Source organism: Hyperoodon ampullatus (genome assembly GCF_949752795.1).
Source record: "Hyperoodon ampullatus genome assembly, chromosome: 14".
In the NCBI taxonomy this organism is placed as follows: domain Eukaryota; kingdom Metazoa; phylum Chordata; class Mammalia; order Artiodactyla; family Ziphiidae; genus Hyperoodon; species Hyperoodon ampullatus.
In genome coordinates, this window is record NC_136927.1 from 31,023,900 (window position 1) to 31,039,263 (window position 15,364).

Here is a 15,364-nt window from a genome sequence, read left to right on the forward strand (position 1 = left end):
CTGGATTTTCCCTGGATGGAATGTGAATACTGGGGGATCGGGTGATGGGGACTCCAAGGGGGGCACTCCGCCCTCCCCTCCCCTCCCCAAGCCTGGCCATTGAAGAAAGGTGGCAGAAAGGGGTCCCTCCTCCTACCTGACACGTGGGCCTGGTCGCTCAGCAGGTTGCTCAATGACATGGAGAAGGCCAGCCTGCTGCCTGCCTGCCGGCTGAGGTTCCCGGCAAGGACCACAGGGCTGCCCGATGTCACCAGTTTCACCTCCACCTGGGCCTCGATCCGCTGAGCCTCACCACCTGCTGCTGGCCACAGGTTGCTCCGGCCCTGGAAAGGCCCCAGCATCCCTTGAGGGGACAGGCTCTGCCAGCAGACTCCACCCGGACCGCAAGAACCAGGACCAGACAGAGGGCAGGAGACACAGCCTGGTTAATGGGCTTCTAGGCTGATCCTGCTGCAATTTCTTAAGCTCGATATTGTTCAAAATAGGTCATCTCTGTTACAAATTCAGACATAAGTTTGAAGGACCCTTCCTCCCTCTCCCCCCAACCTCAATACCCCAATCAATCTATCAGGGACTCTGGCCAGCTCTCCCTGCAGAATATTTTGGGACCCGACCACTTCAGTCACTTGCACCACTGCCCCGGCTTGAGCCTGCTCATTGCCACTGCGTTCCTGTGACATTCTTCTCCTGGATCTCCTGGCTCCCACCCTGGTGACCAGGGCAAGCCCTTTCAGACTCACAGGATCATGGCACACCTCTCTTCCTCAGGGCAAAAGCCAAAGTCCTTGCAAAGGCCAACAAGGCCAAGACTTTCTCCAGAAGTCACCAGCACAGCCCTGGCCAGATGAAGGCAAAACTGCCCACAGACACCGGGAGGCAGGACACACAGATGGCCCCATACATGCTCTGTGTCTCCATCACTGAGGTTTTCCAGAGCAACTACAGCCCATAGCAATGGCAGCTGTCATCTCTGACGGCCACGCCAACTGTGGACCAATCCTATGGACCTCTCTGCTGCTGCCAGCTGATCTGTTTACCCAAAAGATGTAAAAACGACCTCACTATTTCCAGACTGTCCACTACTTTATACTCTCTTGTAAATCCTGTTTTTGCCTTTGTTCCTTGACCACGGTCACACATCACTCTCTTCTGATTACTCTTTGGCAAAGGCTTACACGATCTGGCCTCCCACCTTTCTGTCCCTTCTCCTATTCCACTCCAAGCACATGGGGCCTCAGGCTGTGCTTCTAACACTCTGTGCACATTCCTGCCCCAGAACCTTTGCACATGTTGTGCTCTTTACTTGCAACACCGTTCCCTCAGAGAACCACATGGCTCTCTTCTGCACATGCTTTATGTCTTAGCTAAAAGCTATCTTCTCAATCAGGTTTACCCTGTCAGCCTATTTAAAACTGAAGCTGTGGGACTTCCCTGGTGGTCCAGTGGCTAAGACTCCACACTCCCAATGCAGGGGGCCCGGGTTCGATCTCTGGTCAGGGAACTAGATCCCACATGCTGCAACTAAAGATCCCACGTGCCGCTACTAAAGAAAGATCCCACATGCTGCAACAAAGATCCCGCGTGCTGCAACTAAGACCCAGCGCAGCCAAATAAATTTTTAAAAAATAATAAAAATTAAAAAAAATAAAACTGAAGCCAACCCTCAGACCCTTCTTCTCACATAACTTCAGACCCCTGGATCCAGCTCACTGATTCCCTTTTCCTATAGAGCTTACACTCACCTATCACCACAATTTGCTTATTTATTTGACTGATTATCTCTCCTATGAGAATGTAAGCTCCAAAAGGAGAGAATTTTGTGTGTGTATTTCTTTTGTGTGCTGTCTTCCCCGCACATTGTAGGTGCTTGATAAACAGTCGTTGAATAAATTAATAAAGGCAATGAAAAATATAGGTTTTGTTCCCCTTCTTGGTCTCCCAGTCTCCCTCAAGGCAACCACCGTGTCCACCTCTTGGGCATCTTCCAGAGACAGCATGGGCCTATATGTATGCGTGAGTCTGTATGTATGTGTGTATATGTGCGTGTGCACGCACGTGTGTGTACGTGTGCACTCCACCACACACGTGCATGTTCCCTCTCTCTCTGCACAAAAACAGATGCAGGCTCTCCACTCTGCTCTGCTTCTCGCACTTCACGGTGTGTCTTGGAGATGATTTTCTCTGGTTTGTATCAGAAGCTTCTTGGCACTAGCTGTAGTTGTTTTCAAAGTGCAGCCCGTGAACAGGATGATTGGAGAATTTCTCATCCAAACCAGGACACTTAACGGTTAAAGAGACCACTAATCACATTGAGCTGGGTCAATGGTAAACTGGGGCTCTCCAGGTAACCTGGGACTTGGGGATGCTCTATCATTGCACCCAGGGGAGGGGGCGCTGAAATCTAACACTTTCCTCCACGCCATCCTTAAACCCCATAAACACTCAGCTGAGTTGAACCCAGCTTTGCTGCTTTGTATTCCTGAGCTCATCTGCCTTAGTTTCCTCATCTCCTATGGGCTTACCGAGAGGACTAAAAGAGGCACCCGGGGTCAAAGCCACCCGTGGCCCCCCCGAGAACAGGCTTTGGAAAGTTCCAGAGCGCCAGCTGTTACCATTAATCATGATGGGTCTGAGGCAGCTAGAACTGGAGTTTCTCTAAAGGCCAATGTTTCCAGGCTGCAGACAGCCCTCTGGAGAGCGGCAGGCAGGTCTGCAGGGAGGTGCAGGCAATTAGCACTTGTGCGCTTAGTGAACAGGAATTGCTTCGAGGGCTCCCGGGAGCTCTGAAAACAACTCGTAGTCTCAGCCGTCAAGCAGCTGGGGCTTTAGGAGGAAGATGCTCTCCCCTGATACTTGGTCTTCCCACCCGGACAGGAAGCAGATCTAGGAGCTGAGAGTGTGTTTATGTAGCAAAGATTCCAGCCCTGGCTCCAGATTTTCAACCCAGACCTCTCTGAGAAATCACTGGAGACTGAGGACCAGCCTCATGGCCAAAGGGGCCCAGAGGTCCTGCTTGGCAGGAGCGAGTCTACAGCTGCTGTTTTTATCCTTTTTGGAGTCACTGACCTGCTTGAGCGTCAGATGGAAGGTCTAAACCCTCTCCCCAGAAGGGGGACAGACACAAAACTTCTGCACAATTGCAGGGGCTTCAATGGACCCACTGAGTCCCATCCAGGTCCTCCTGGTTGAGAACCTTAAAAAGTACCTATAACGGGGGATTCCCTGGTGGCGCAGTGGTTGAGAGTCCGCCTGCCAATGTGGGGGACACGGGTTCATGACCCGGTCTGGGAAGATCCCACATGCCGCGGAGCAGCTGGGCCCGTGAGCCATGGCTGCTGAGCCTGCGCGTCCGGAGCCTGTGCTCCGCAACGGGAGAGGCCACAACAGTGAGAGGTCCACGTACCACAAAAAAAAAAAAAGTACCTATAACGAAGAGAAAAACGCACACACCTTTGCTCCAGGAATTCCACTGCTAAAAGTTTACCCTGAAGATGGAAAGGTGATTATAAGACCAAGAACCCGGGAAAAACTCCAGAGCCCTCCACTACGGAAACAGCTAAATAAATTCCATCCCATTGACTATTATGCGGCCATTCAAAATACATGGTAGGGCTTCCCTGGTGGCACAGTGGTTGAGAGTCCGCCTGCCGATGCGGGGGACACAGGTTCGTGCCCCGGTCCGGGAAGATCCCACATGCCGCAGAGTGGCTGGGCCCATGAGCCATGGCCGCTGAGCCTGCGCGTCCGGAGCCTGTGCTCCGCAACAGGAGAGGCCACAACAGTGGGAGGCCTGTGTACCGCAAAAAAAAAAAAAAAAAAAAAAACATGGTAGACATTCTTTTTAAAATAAAAGATGGGGGGGAATATATTGATATCTACTTGGGGATTGTGGGCATAGATGATTTCTAAGAGGAGTCACAGAAAATGAACAATGATTGGCTTTGAAGAGAGGTATAAGGGAAAGTTTTTAACTCTGTACCTGTGCTGACCAATAGAACTTTCTACAATGATGGGAAAGTTCTAAGAAGTGGCCAGTGCAGCTGAGAAACCATATCTTTAACTTTCTGTTACTCTGACTCACTTAAATAGTCATGTGTATAGGGGCCATCATACTAGACACTCAGTTCTATGCCCTTCTGTACCTTTTGAACTTGGAATCATTTAAATGTATTACCTATTTTTTTAACTAAATTAAATGGTACCAGTATGTGCTGGTACAAAAAGATGTATTTTTGACTGAAAAAAAAAAGCAACATGCAAAGAATAAAACAAAAACTAAACTCAGAACTGAAAGGTTTTATAAATCTATAGTATTATGGGTTGAACTGTGCTCCCCCTCAAAAAAAGTTGAGGTCCTAACCCCCAGGACCTGTGAATGTGACCTTACTTGGAAAAAGGGACTTTGCAGATGATCCAATGAGGTCATTAGGATGGGCCCTAATCCAGCATGACTGGTAAACTTACAAAAAGAGAAATTTGGATACAGATACCTACAGAAGGCAGACAATGTGGAGATACAGGGAGAAGACAGCCATCTACAAGCCAAGCAACGCCTGAGGCTACTAAAAACTAAGAGAGAAGCATGGACTAGATTCTCCCTCACAGCCCTCAGAAGGAGCCAACCCTGCCAACACCTTGATTTTCAACTTCCAGCCTCCAGAACTGCAAGGGAAAATTTTCCATTGTTTAAGCACCCCCAAATTTGGGGCACTTTGTTAAGGCAGCTCTGGGGAACTCATACAGATTTCCTGGTGTGTGCATTGACATTTCTTCTGGAAATCTGGGGAGTGGCACTCTTTCACTTACCTTTTTATACCTTTCTCTACTCTGAATTTTTTAAAGCATGCTCCTGTGTTACTAATATTATCTATTTATGACATCAATAGTGGTGAGATTTGAGCTCATTTTTTTCTTTTTCATACTCTTCTGGGTAACAAGAAGTCACAAACGTTATTGGTAGGTGGAAGGAGAAGAACAGCCAGAACACCAAAGGAAGTGGCGATGAGTAAGCAGGGACTGGGGCTTGAAATGCCCAGGGAGGTGGCAGGAGCCAACACCAGTGGGCTAAGGACAGGGAACAAACCTTGATGTAGTAGACATCCCTGTCATCCAGTATCAGTTCCAGGTGACCCATGCAGGCACTTTGCAGAGTGTCGATCTTTCCTGGGAGACAAAACGAGAGTTTAGAGACCAGGGTTCAACATCCTGGATCCGCCCCTGTGTTCACCAGGGGACATCCTGCTGGTTTCCTAATCTCTGAGCCTGTGGCTCCTCATCCATAAAACAGGGCTATATTTAGTGCCGACCTCAGAAGGTGGCTGAGGAATCAACAGTGAGCGGGCTGCCTCTGGCACATGGCCGAGGGCACAGTGATGGGTAGGAGCACTGTCATTACCGTCCAGCTCAATTTTCTTCTTGGGATGGAGAAGCTTGAGCCGGAACTTCCTCTGGGGCCAGCTGTAGCTGACATCCACCCCGACGTCCCTGGGCACTTCCGACCTGGGCGTGCCCATGAAGATGTGGGCTGAGGCTTCTTGAGGGAGCCAGCCGTCCTTCTGGAAACACAGCAGAGTCCTCAAGATTAAGAACCCATCCAGGCCCCCCCCCCCACCTTCAAAAACTTGAGTTCTTATGCTCATCCTTGTCCTCGCCAGATAAGAACCCCCAAACCAGGAATTTGGGGATCCGTATCCTGGAGGAGAGTCGTACAGGACAACTCAGGACCACAGGGACAGGATCTCAGTTTGTTCAGCAAACAGCCAGGGAAGGAGGCTTATCGCACACCATCGGCACCCTGCCCAGGTCCCCTCGGACCCCTTGACCAGCTCAGCATGCTCATCTCCCAGCTTCTGTGCACTTTGCTCTTAACCCCTGGCACCTGGGACCTCCAGAGCATTGCCCTCCGGCACAGGAGGGAAAAACATCCCGGCTCCTTAGCCCAGGGATCACGCTGAGGCTGCCACTGCACCTGCCATCACTCCTGCTCAGCTTCTTCCCCTTCCCTATCCTATTTTCTCCACCCTCTTCCTGGGTCCTCCTGGAGTCTTTCCTTCATCCACACTTGTACTCAAATCCTTGGCTCCAGTCTGCTTCTGGGAAAACACAGCCTAAGACACGGGTCCCCTTTAAAAACCTGCATCAGGGACTTCCCTGGTGGTGCAGTGGTTAAGAATCCGCCTGCTAATGCAGGGGACACGGGTTTGAGGCCTGGTCCGGGAAGATCCCACATGCCACGGAGCAACGAAGCCCACGCGCCACAACTACTGAGCCTGCACGCTAGAGCCCGCGAGCCACAACTACTGAGCCCGTGTGCCACAACTACCGAAGCCCACGTGCCTAGAGCCTGTGCTCCACAACAAGAGAAGCCACAATGAGCAGCCGATGTACTGCAAAGAAGACCCAATGTAGCCAAAAATAAATAAAAATTAATTAATTAAAAAAAACAACCCTGCATCATCGTCATTCATTTAGTACCAATAAATGTTGACTACTGTGTGTGAGGCACAGTTGCAGGCATAGGGAATGCAACTGAGTGTTAGACACAAAGTCCCGCCCTCTTGGCACCTACATTCTAGAGGGGGAGGCACAGGACCTCCAGACACAGAAGTAGGTAAGACAGCAGCTCACCACCACCAGCTGCTGAGCGCTCTGCTGACAAACTCAAAGGGTCAGGGGCCCTGACAGGGTCATTGTTCTGGACTGGGTGGTCAGGGAGGGAAGCTGTCTCTGAGGAGGGGGCATTTGATGAGACTTGAAGGAAGCAAGGGAAGGAGTTGAGTGGATGTCTGGGAAAAGATTGTTCCAGGCAGAGGAAACAGACAGTGCAAAGGTCCTGGGGCAGCAATGCACTTGGCATTTAATAAAAAGGAGGTCGGTGTTTCTGGAGAGCGGTGAGCCTCGTAAACATTTGCTGAGATGGGGAGGAGAGGCTGGCATGGCTGGATCACTGAAAGCCTATTGGTCAGGGCGAGTGGGTCCTACTCTGAGAGGAATAGGAGTCACTGGAGAGTTCTGAGCAGGGGAGGGACACAGTCATTTTGGGATTTTGGAAGGTCTGTCTGGCTGCTGGTGGAGAACATATGGTAAGGAGACAAGAGCTGGAACTGGGAAATCAGATAGGGGGCTGCTGAGTGCCCATTCTGTGCCAGGTGCTGGGGACACAGGGGTGAGAAAAACAGGCACTGGGCCTGTTCCCAGGAACTGAGTGACTAGTGGAGAAGACAGATCTTAACCAACTGGTTTCAGTAATGAACACAAATGTGATCTAAAGGGAAGGAACATGTACTAGAGCACATAACAAGGGAATATGACCACTTCGGGGTAATCAGGGCAGGCTTCACTGAGGAGGTGACCCCCCTAAAGTGAGCTCTGAAGATTGATTCAGAGTTACAAGTCATCAAGCCAGGGACAGAGGATCAGCATGTGCAAGGGTCCTGAGGCAGGAGGGAGACTACAGCAGGACCAGCCCAGCTGGTCCAGCTCCAGGGAGGAGGCCCATGTCTTTATGAGTGATCCCCAAGGCTGAGGCCTGAGTAGAAGACCTAGGGAGACCCAGAACCTGGCTGGGAAAGGAGGAGCCATTCTGTAGGGCCTACCGGGGGGTGGAGGGTATAGGCAGCTTCCAGAAGATAGTGTTGGAGCCCCCGGTCCTGCTTCTTCAGCATCACAGCCGCAAACACAGGCACTGAGAGCAGGTAGGGCTGCCCGGCTGGAGCCCAGCTCACTTCAGTGCACAGCTGCCAGCCCCAAGTGCGGGACGCTGTGAGAAAGGGAGTAGGCAGCATGGTCAGTAGAGAGCAAGAGGGCTCGAGGCAGGGCCATGGATGCTCCCATCAGCAAAGAAGGAGCATCTCTACATTCTGAGAAACAGTATTGTGTAGACGTTAACTGTGTGAGGCAGTACTGTGTAGACCAGGGTTTCTCAGCCTTGGTGCCATTGACACACTGGTCTGGATAATTTCTTGTTGTGGGAAGCTGTCCTGGACTCAACCCGCTAGATACTGGTAGCACCAGGATGACACCCAAAAATGTCTCCAGACATCGTCAAATGTCCCGAGGGGCCAAAAATTGTCCCCAGTTGAGGACCCCTGGTGTAGACTATCAGAGTGTCAGGCAGTACTGTGTAGGACACAGGCTCTGGAGCAAGAATGCCTGGATCCACATTCCAGTTCTGCCACTTCCCAGCTGTGTGACCTTGGACAAGTTACTCAACATCTCTGTGCTTTGGTGTTTCTCATCTGTCAGCTGGGAGTGATAACAGTTCCAGCCCCATGGCGTAGCTGTGAGGATTAACAGCTCAGCAAGCATTTAGGACAGAATTTAGCCTAAAGAAATCATTTAAGTAGGCCCCTCCCCCACCTCACCCCCAACATGACTGCAAGATCTGTGACTGTTTGGTATATCTCCTTCCCCTCTGTTTTCAATTTTTTTGTTGCCTTTCACCTGATGTTATTATCAAAAAATTTTCTCGTGCTATTAAAATATGCCCTTCATTACAGAGCTTAAAAGTTATGGGATATCTCAGTACCTTACTAAACCAGGAGTTGGCAAACGTTTTCTGTAAATGGCCAGATAGTAAATATTTGAGGTTCTGCTGGTCACACAGTCTGTTACTCAACTCTGCTGTTGCTGAAGAAAAGCCACAGGCAACGGGTGTGGCTCTGTACCAATAAAACTTCAATTATGGACACTGAAGTATGAATTTCACAAATTTCTCATGTTATGAAATAGTCCTTTTGATTATTTTTCTGCATTTGGAAATGTAAAAGTCTATTCTTAGCTCAAAGGCCCTTATAATAAGCCATTCGCCTACTGTTGGATATTTGAGTTGCTGCCTATTTTTTGCTCTGTAAATAATGATGCAAAGACCATCTTTGGGCACAGGGCATTTTTAAATGATTTTGGTTTATTTTCATAAGGTAGAGTTCGAGAAACAGCATCATTGAGTTAAGGGGCATAAGTACTTTTAGGGCAGAAGAGTAACTCTGGAATTTGGATCTGGCATCTTACCCTCAGCCCCCAGGACAACCATCTTGGGACAATGACACGGAGGCCCTGCTGGCACCTACCTTCTTTATCGGTACAGGATTGGGCCTCAGAAGGGATGTGAGCGTGACTGAGGTTCCTCATGCCATCCCCAGTGATGAGAAACAGCTGAGAGCTGGGTGGGAAAGGAGGAAAGTGCCAGGCAAGTTGTTTTCATTCAACCATAAAGCCACCAGGGCAAGGCACTGGGGCCAATCCCACTATCAACAGGACAGGCCTTTGGGGAGTCTGCACACTGGTTGGGGAGACACTCCATGAACACAGAGGGTGACAAGCAGTATGAAAACCTAAAATGGGGCACGGCATGGGCATAGGGTCTGTCTTGGAGACAGAGCAGCACGTTCTTCAGCTCAGGGTTTGGAAAGGACTCTCTGTACGGGTAACATTCGGTCAGAGAATCAAAGGAGGAGAAGGAGCCAGCACTCCAAACAAAGGGAACAGCAGGTGCAAAGGCCCTGGGGTGGGAGAAAAGGGGGCTCTTTGGGAGCACAGTTAAAGGGTGGTGAGAGGGGGTCAGAATGGAAGGGGGGAGTGAGGGGCAGGAAGTAGTGACAGGAGACAGGTGAGGGGGGTGGGCAGGGCCTCCATCGGGCAGGAGAATCATGTGGAGCTGGGTTATCCTAGAAGCAAGCAAGGGATTTTAAACAGGGGAGGGGGGAGCACGACAGGACTTAACTGACATTTTAAAGGACCCTACTGGCTGCTGCCGGGAGAGGGTCAGGAGGGCAGCAGTGCTTCCAGCAAGGGTGGGACACAGGGAAGGAGGCAGGTGGAGGTGGGGGCAGCCTGGCTTCTCCTGTTTCCTTGGAAATCACTGTTCTCCAAGTGTCACCTCTCCAGGGGGCTGGGGACAAGCAGGCCTCAGGGGGGACCCCCGTAAATTGCCGAGGAGTGTGGGAATCCCCACCTCTAGGCTGCCCTCAGTCCCTGTCACAGACACACCCACCCCACCTTGACACACGTGCACACACACGCACACCCACGTACACCCCACTCACTGACATGCACACACACTCTCACAAACACGCCCACAGACACACATTCACATACACCGACTCACAGACACATCCTTAGGCGCACACACTCACAGATACACGTGGTCAGACACAGGTGCACACGCACAGGCGATCGTGCACACACTCTCACAGACACATGCACCCACACCTGTGCCCACCCTGGCTCGCACACAGGTGCACTCACGGGCTCCCTCCCCTGGTGTGGGAACCCACCTGAAGCGGAGCAGCTCCACAGCCTCCTCGGGTGTGTTCAGATGTACCCTGAGGTCCTGGCCCTTCTTTGTCCGGATCCCTCCATCCAGGCTGGCAGTGCCACGGACTCCGGTCACCCACCTCAGCCCAGCCTGCCCCAGGGTGCCCACTGTGCCCATCTGTGCTGAGATCTGGAGCAGGGCGCTGAGGAAGAGGTGCACAACTGCATCCTGCAGCCCCAGCAACGGCACAGCCAGCACCAGCCCACCCGGCTGCTCTCGTGGCCCTGAGCCAGAGCAGCCCCTCCACTATGGACACCACCGACCATGCACTCCGTGTGTGCCAAGCACTCTACACACCGCCACCGAATCTTCACCATCACTGGTCTCATTTTACAGATGGGGAAACCGAGGCTCAGAGAGATGACACCAGCTGTATGGGTCCCACAGTTGGGACATGGAACAGCCAGTTCTGGAGCCCCAGCTGACTGAGCCCAAACCCAGGGTCTTCCATGCCAAAGAGCAGCCAGCACAGGACACCCACATACCCCACGTCAGACCCAGAAACCAAGGACAGGTCAGCTTAGTGGCTGGGACAATCGCCAGCAGGCCTGGGAAGGTGAGCATTGTCAAATTCTGCTCAAAATCCTTCGTGCCATGTGGCCCTGGGTCAGCTGTGCACTCATCCTGAGTCTCAGTTTCCTCAGCCCTTAGTGGGAAGAAGGAAAGTGTCCACCTCGTGAGTGCATGTGTGTTCAGTGGGCTCAGAGCCCATGTGCCTTAAATGCATTTCCCTCTCTCCCATCTCCCCTCCCCTCAGAGGCAGAGGAGGCAGAGGGAAGAGTGGAGTTGTGGCACGAGACGAATCCCAGCTGCCTCACACTGCTGTGCCACCTCGGGCATGGAACCTCACCTTGCCAAGCCTCAGTCTTCTCACCTGTAAAGTGGGTGTAGCCACCCAGGTTCCCCTCAAAGTCTCTTGGCACAAAAAACACTCCATCAACAGTAGCTGATATAGCAGGTGGTCAGCAGAGCGGGGCTCCCCTCCAGCCCATGCCGATGCCCCAGCCCTCTGCAGGGGGAGGCCCCCACCCACCCACCTCCCCCAGCTCTGAGGAGCCAGCTACCTGGGCTTGACATAACCATTCACAGAGAAATCCGAGCGCTGCTGGAAGTTGGCTGTCCCTCTGACTCGGATGCTGATGGTAGCCGAGGCGTTTAGGGTGAGCCGGGCTAGGAGTCCAGACATGGTGGGAAAAGTGAGCTCCTCCATGGCCAGGTTCAGCCTTCGGTTCACCTGCACTTCCTGCCCCTGCAGTCAGAGAACCGTAACAGTGCATGTGACGGCCTCACTTACCCCTCACACAGCCCTCAGAGGGGACCTTATCATTGTCTCCAGTTTCCAGATGAGAAAACAGAGCCCACAAACAGATAGAATAACCCAGCCGAGCCCATGTAGCTAGAAACAGGAAGAGCTGGGGTTTGAACCAAGATAATTTACCAAGGGACATGGTCAGAGGTCAAGCATCCAGGGTCAGCCAGGTAAGGAGGGGTGTGGGCCCTGCCTGTGGTACAGGGCACTTAGTATGTGCCAGGCACACTCTAAACGTGTTGTTGCGTTTTTACTGCATTAAGTCACTTGATTCAACAGCTCTATGAGGTAGATATTATTATACTATTACTATTCTATCATTCCCATTTCACAGATAAAGAAACTGAGGCCGTGGCAAGTTCAGCAACATGCCCAAGGTGGTAAGTGGTGCAGCCAGTTTTTGAACTTGGGTAGTCTGGCTCCAAATTCCATGCTCTTAAGTCTGAAAGTACTTTAGTATTTCCCCAAAGCATCAAAGGAAACATCTTCGGACCAGAGGGCAGGGAGGGGCCGAGCCCAGCCTGAGGTACCTTCAGGAGCTTGACAGCAAGCTCGGCCAGGTTCAGGGACCGGCGTGTCACATGACTCCCCATCGCCCCGCAGTTCACAAAGCTCAGCTCGTGCCCAAAAACCTTCATGCTCAGCTTACACTGCAGCGCCCGCGGCTCCCGATGCCTCTGGGCCACCTGTGACCAGGAGCAGGTTTGGGTTAGCCAGGCGAGGTACCTGGACTTTGGGAGGGGCAAGGGGCACCTGGAGAGAAAAGTGAGGGGCTTGTGGGGTCCAGAACAGGGCTCGCAAAGCTCATGGCCCAGAGGCAGAACCTGCAGATGTGTTTTCTTGGACCTGCACAGTCTACCCAATGCCCAGTGCAGTGTGTGTGTGTGTGTGTGTGTGTGTGTGTGTGTGTGTGTGTGAGAGACAGAGAGAGAGAGAGAGACAGAGACAGAGACAGAAAGAGAGAGTTTTATCAAACTCTATTTTGGAATAATTTTCGACATACAGAAAAGTTACTTCCCCAAAGAAGACATACAGATGGCCAAAAAGCACATGAAAAGATGCTCAACATCACTAATTATTAGAGAAATGCAAATCAAAACTACAATGAGGTATCACCTCACGTCTGTCAGAATGGCCATCAACAAAAAAATCTACAAACAATAAATTCTGGAGAGGGTGTGGAGAAAAGGGAACCATCCTGCACTGCTGGTGGGAATGTAAATTGATACAGCCACTACGGAGAACAGTATGGAGGTTCCTTAAAAAACTAAAAATAGAACTACCATATGATCCAGCAATCCCACTCCTGGGCATATATCCAGAGAAAACTCTAATTCAAAAATATACATGCACCTCAATGTTTATAGCAGCATGATTCACAATAGCTAAGACATGGAAGCAACATAAGCGTCCATTGAGAGATGAATGGATAAAGAAGATGTGGTATATATACACAATGGAATACTACTCAGTCATAAAAAGAATGAAATAATGCCATTTGCAGCAACGTGGAGGGACCTAGAGATGATCACACTAAGTGAAGTCAGAGAGAGAATGACAAATATTGTATGCAATCACTTATATGTGGAATCTAAAAATAATGATATAAATGAACTTATTTACAAAACAGAAACAGACTCACAGATATAGAAAACAAATTTATGGTTACCAAAGGGGAAAAGGGGTTGGGGAGGGATAAATTAGGAGTTTGGGATTAACATATACACACTACTATATATAAAATAGATAGATAACAAGGACTGACTGTATAGCACAGGGAACTATATTCAATATCTTGTAATAACCTATAATGGAAAAGAATCTGAAAAAGTATATATGTGTGTGTATATATTCAGTTATGTATGTATATATACATATATGTGTATATATACATACGTGTATGTATGTATACATATACGTATGTGTGTATACATAAATGTATGTATATATATAACTGAATCACTTTGCTGTACACTGGAAACTATCACAACATTATAATCAACTATACTTCAATGAAAAAACTATTTGTGCAACAGAAAAAAGAAAGGAATGAAGCACTGATACATGCTACAATACAAATGAACCTTAAAAACGTGCTCAGTGAAAGAAGCCAGACACAAAAGGCCACATACTGTAGGATTCTGTTTATATGAAATGTCCAGAATAGATAAATCTATAGAGACAGAAAGCACATTAGTGGTTGCCAGGGGCTGGGAAATGAGGGGATGGGGCGTGACCACTAATGAGTGTGGGGTCTCCTGGGGGTAATGAAAATGTTGGAGCCAAACAGAGGTGGTGGCTGCACAACACTGTGAATATACTACGTGTCACTGAATTGTATACTTTAAAATAGTTAATTTTATGTTATGTGAACTTCACCTCATTTTCTTAAAGAGTACACGGTGAATGATTCCATTTATATTAAGTTCACAAAAGAAGCTGGATGTGACCTCTGTTGTCAACCATATTCAAGTAACAAGGACTGGATTTATCTTCCCACGTGGAGCAACACAAAACTCGGATGAAACAGATTAAACAAAAGTTCCCAAGACAGTAGACATCAGGTAATGTGAGACAATGAACCCAAGAGATGGGGAAATAGCAAGGTGAGCCCCAGCTTATTGCCTGGAGAGAGCTCAGGCTGAGGTGCAGGGAGGGGAACACCGGGGCATGACAGACTCTCAGGGTTGAGGATCTGGGAGTCCAGGGAGACCAAGGTAGCTGGACTTTGCAGGGCAGAGTACAAGAGAGGAAAGGGCCACACAGAGAAAGAACTCTGGAAATTTCCAGGGGGTCCCAAGGATCTCTGTAACATTGCATTAGGCAAAGATTTCTTAGATGTAACACCCAAAACTTTATGCATAAAAGAAATGGATAAACTTGAGTTCATTGACATCAAGAACATCTGCTCTTCAAAAGGCACTGTTAAGAGAATGAAAAGACCATGCCACACACTGGGAGAAAATATTTGCAAGTCACATATCTGATACAAGCCTTGTGTTCAAAATAGAGCAGGAATTTTCAAAACTCAGTCATAAGAAGCCAACCGGATTTTTAAAAAAGGACAAAATACTTGAACGTACACTAGAGGTATGGATGACAAATAAGCACCTAAAAGATGCCCAGGGCTTCCCTGGTGGCGCAGTGGTTGAGAGTCCACCTGCCGATGCAGGGGACACGGGTTCGTGCCCCGGTCTGGGAGGATCCCACGTGCCACGGAGCGGCTGGGCCCGTGAGCCATGGCCGCTGATCCTGCGTGTCTGGAGCCTGTGCTCTGCAACGGTAGAGGCCACAACAGTGAGAGGCCCACATACAGCAAAAAAAAAAAAAAAAAAATGCCCAACATCAGTAGCATTAGGAAAATGTACTTTAAAGCCCCAAGATATACTACTACAAACAATTAGAATAGCAAAAACTAAAAAGTCTAATCCTACCAAGTGTTGGCGAAGATGTACAAGAATTAAAACTCTCATACACTGCTGGTGGGAATGCAAAATGGTACAGCCCCTTTGCAAAACAGTTTAGCTAGCTCTTAAACCATTAAACATACAACTACCATATGAGCTAAGCCATCCCATCCTTAGATATTTACCTAAGAGACATGAAAACATATATTTATATGAAGACTTGTACACGAATGTTCATAGCAGTCCTACTTGTAACAGCCCCAAACTGGACATAACACAAATATCCACCAACAGGTGAATACCTAAACAGACTGTGGTTCATCCATACCATGA

At 49.6% G+C, this 15,364-nt stretch overlaps 1 protein-coding gene across 1 annotated transcript in view; it reads right to left on the bottom strand.

Moving 5' to 3' along the window:
• Window positions 1–15,364, bottom strand: part of LOC307063034 (uncharacterized protein) — a gene marked incomplete at both ends in the record, with an annotated part of 141,439 nt that overhangs the window by 85,919 nt on the left and 40,156 nt on the right. The window contains 8 exons of the mRNA XM_079719028.1: window positions 137–323; window positions 5,084–5,163; window positions 5,396–5,555; window positions 7,596–7,759; window positions 9,069–9,160; window positions 10,275–10,457; window positions 11,380–11,564; window positions 12,155–12,310. Coding sequence (XP_079575154.1) covers window positions 137–323; window positions 5,084–5,163; window positions 5,396–5,555; window positions 7,596–7,759; window positions 9,069–9,160; window positions 10,275–10,457; window positions 11,380–11,564; window positions 12,155–12,310 — 1,207 coding nt within the window. The remainder of the gene's footprint in view (window positions 1–136; window positions 324–5,083; window positions 5,164–5,395; window positions 5,556–7,595; window positions 7,760–9,068; window positions 9,161–10,274; window positions 10,458–11,379; window positions 11,565–12,154; window positions 12,311–15,364) is intronic.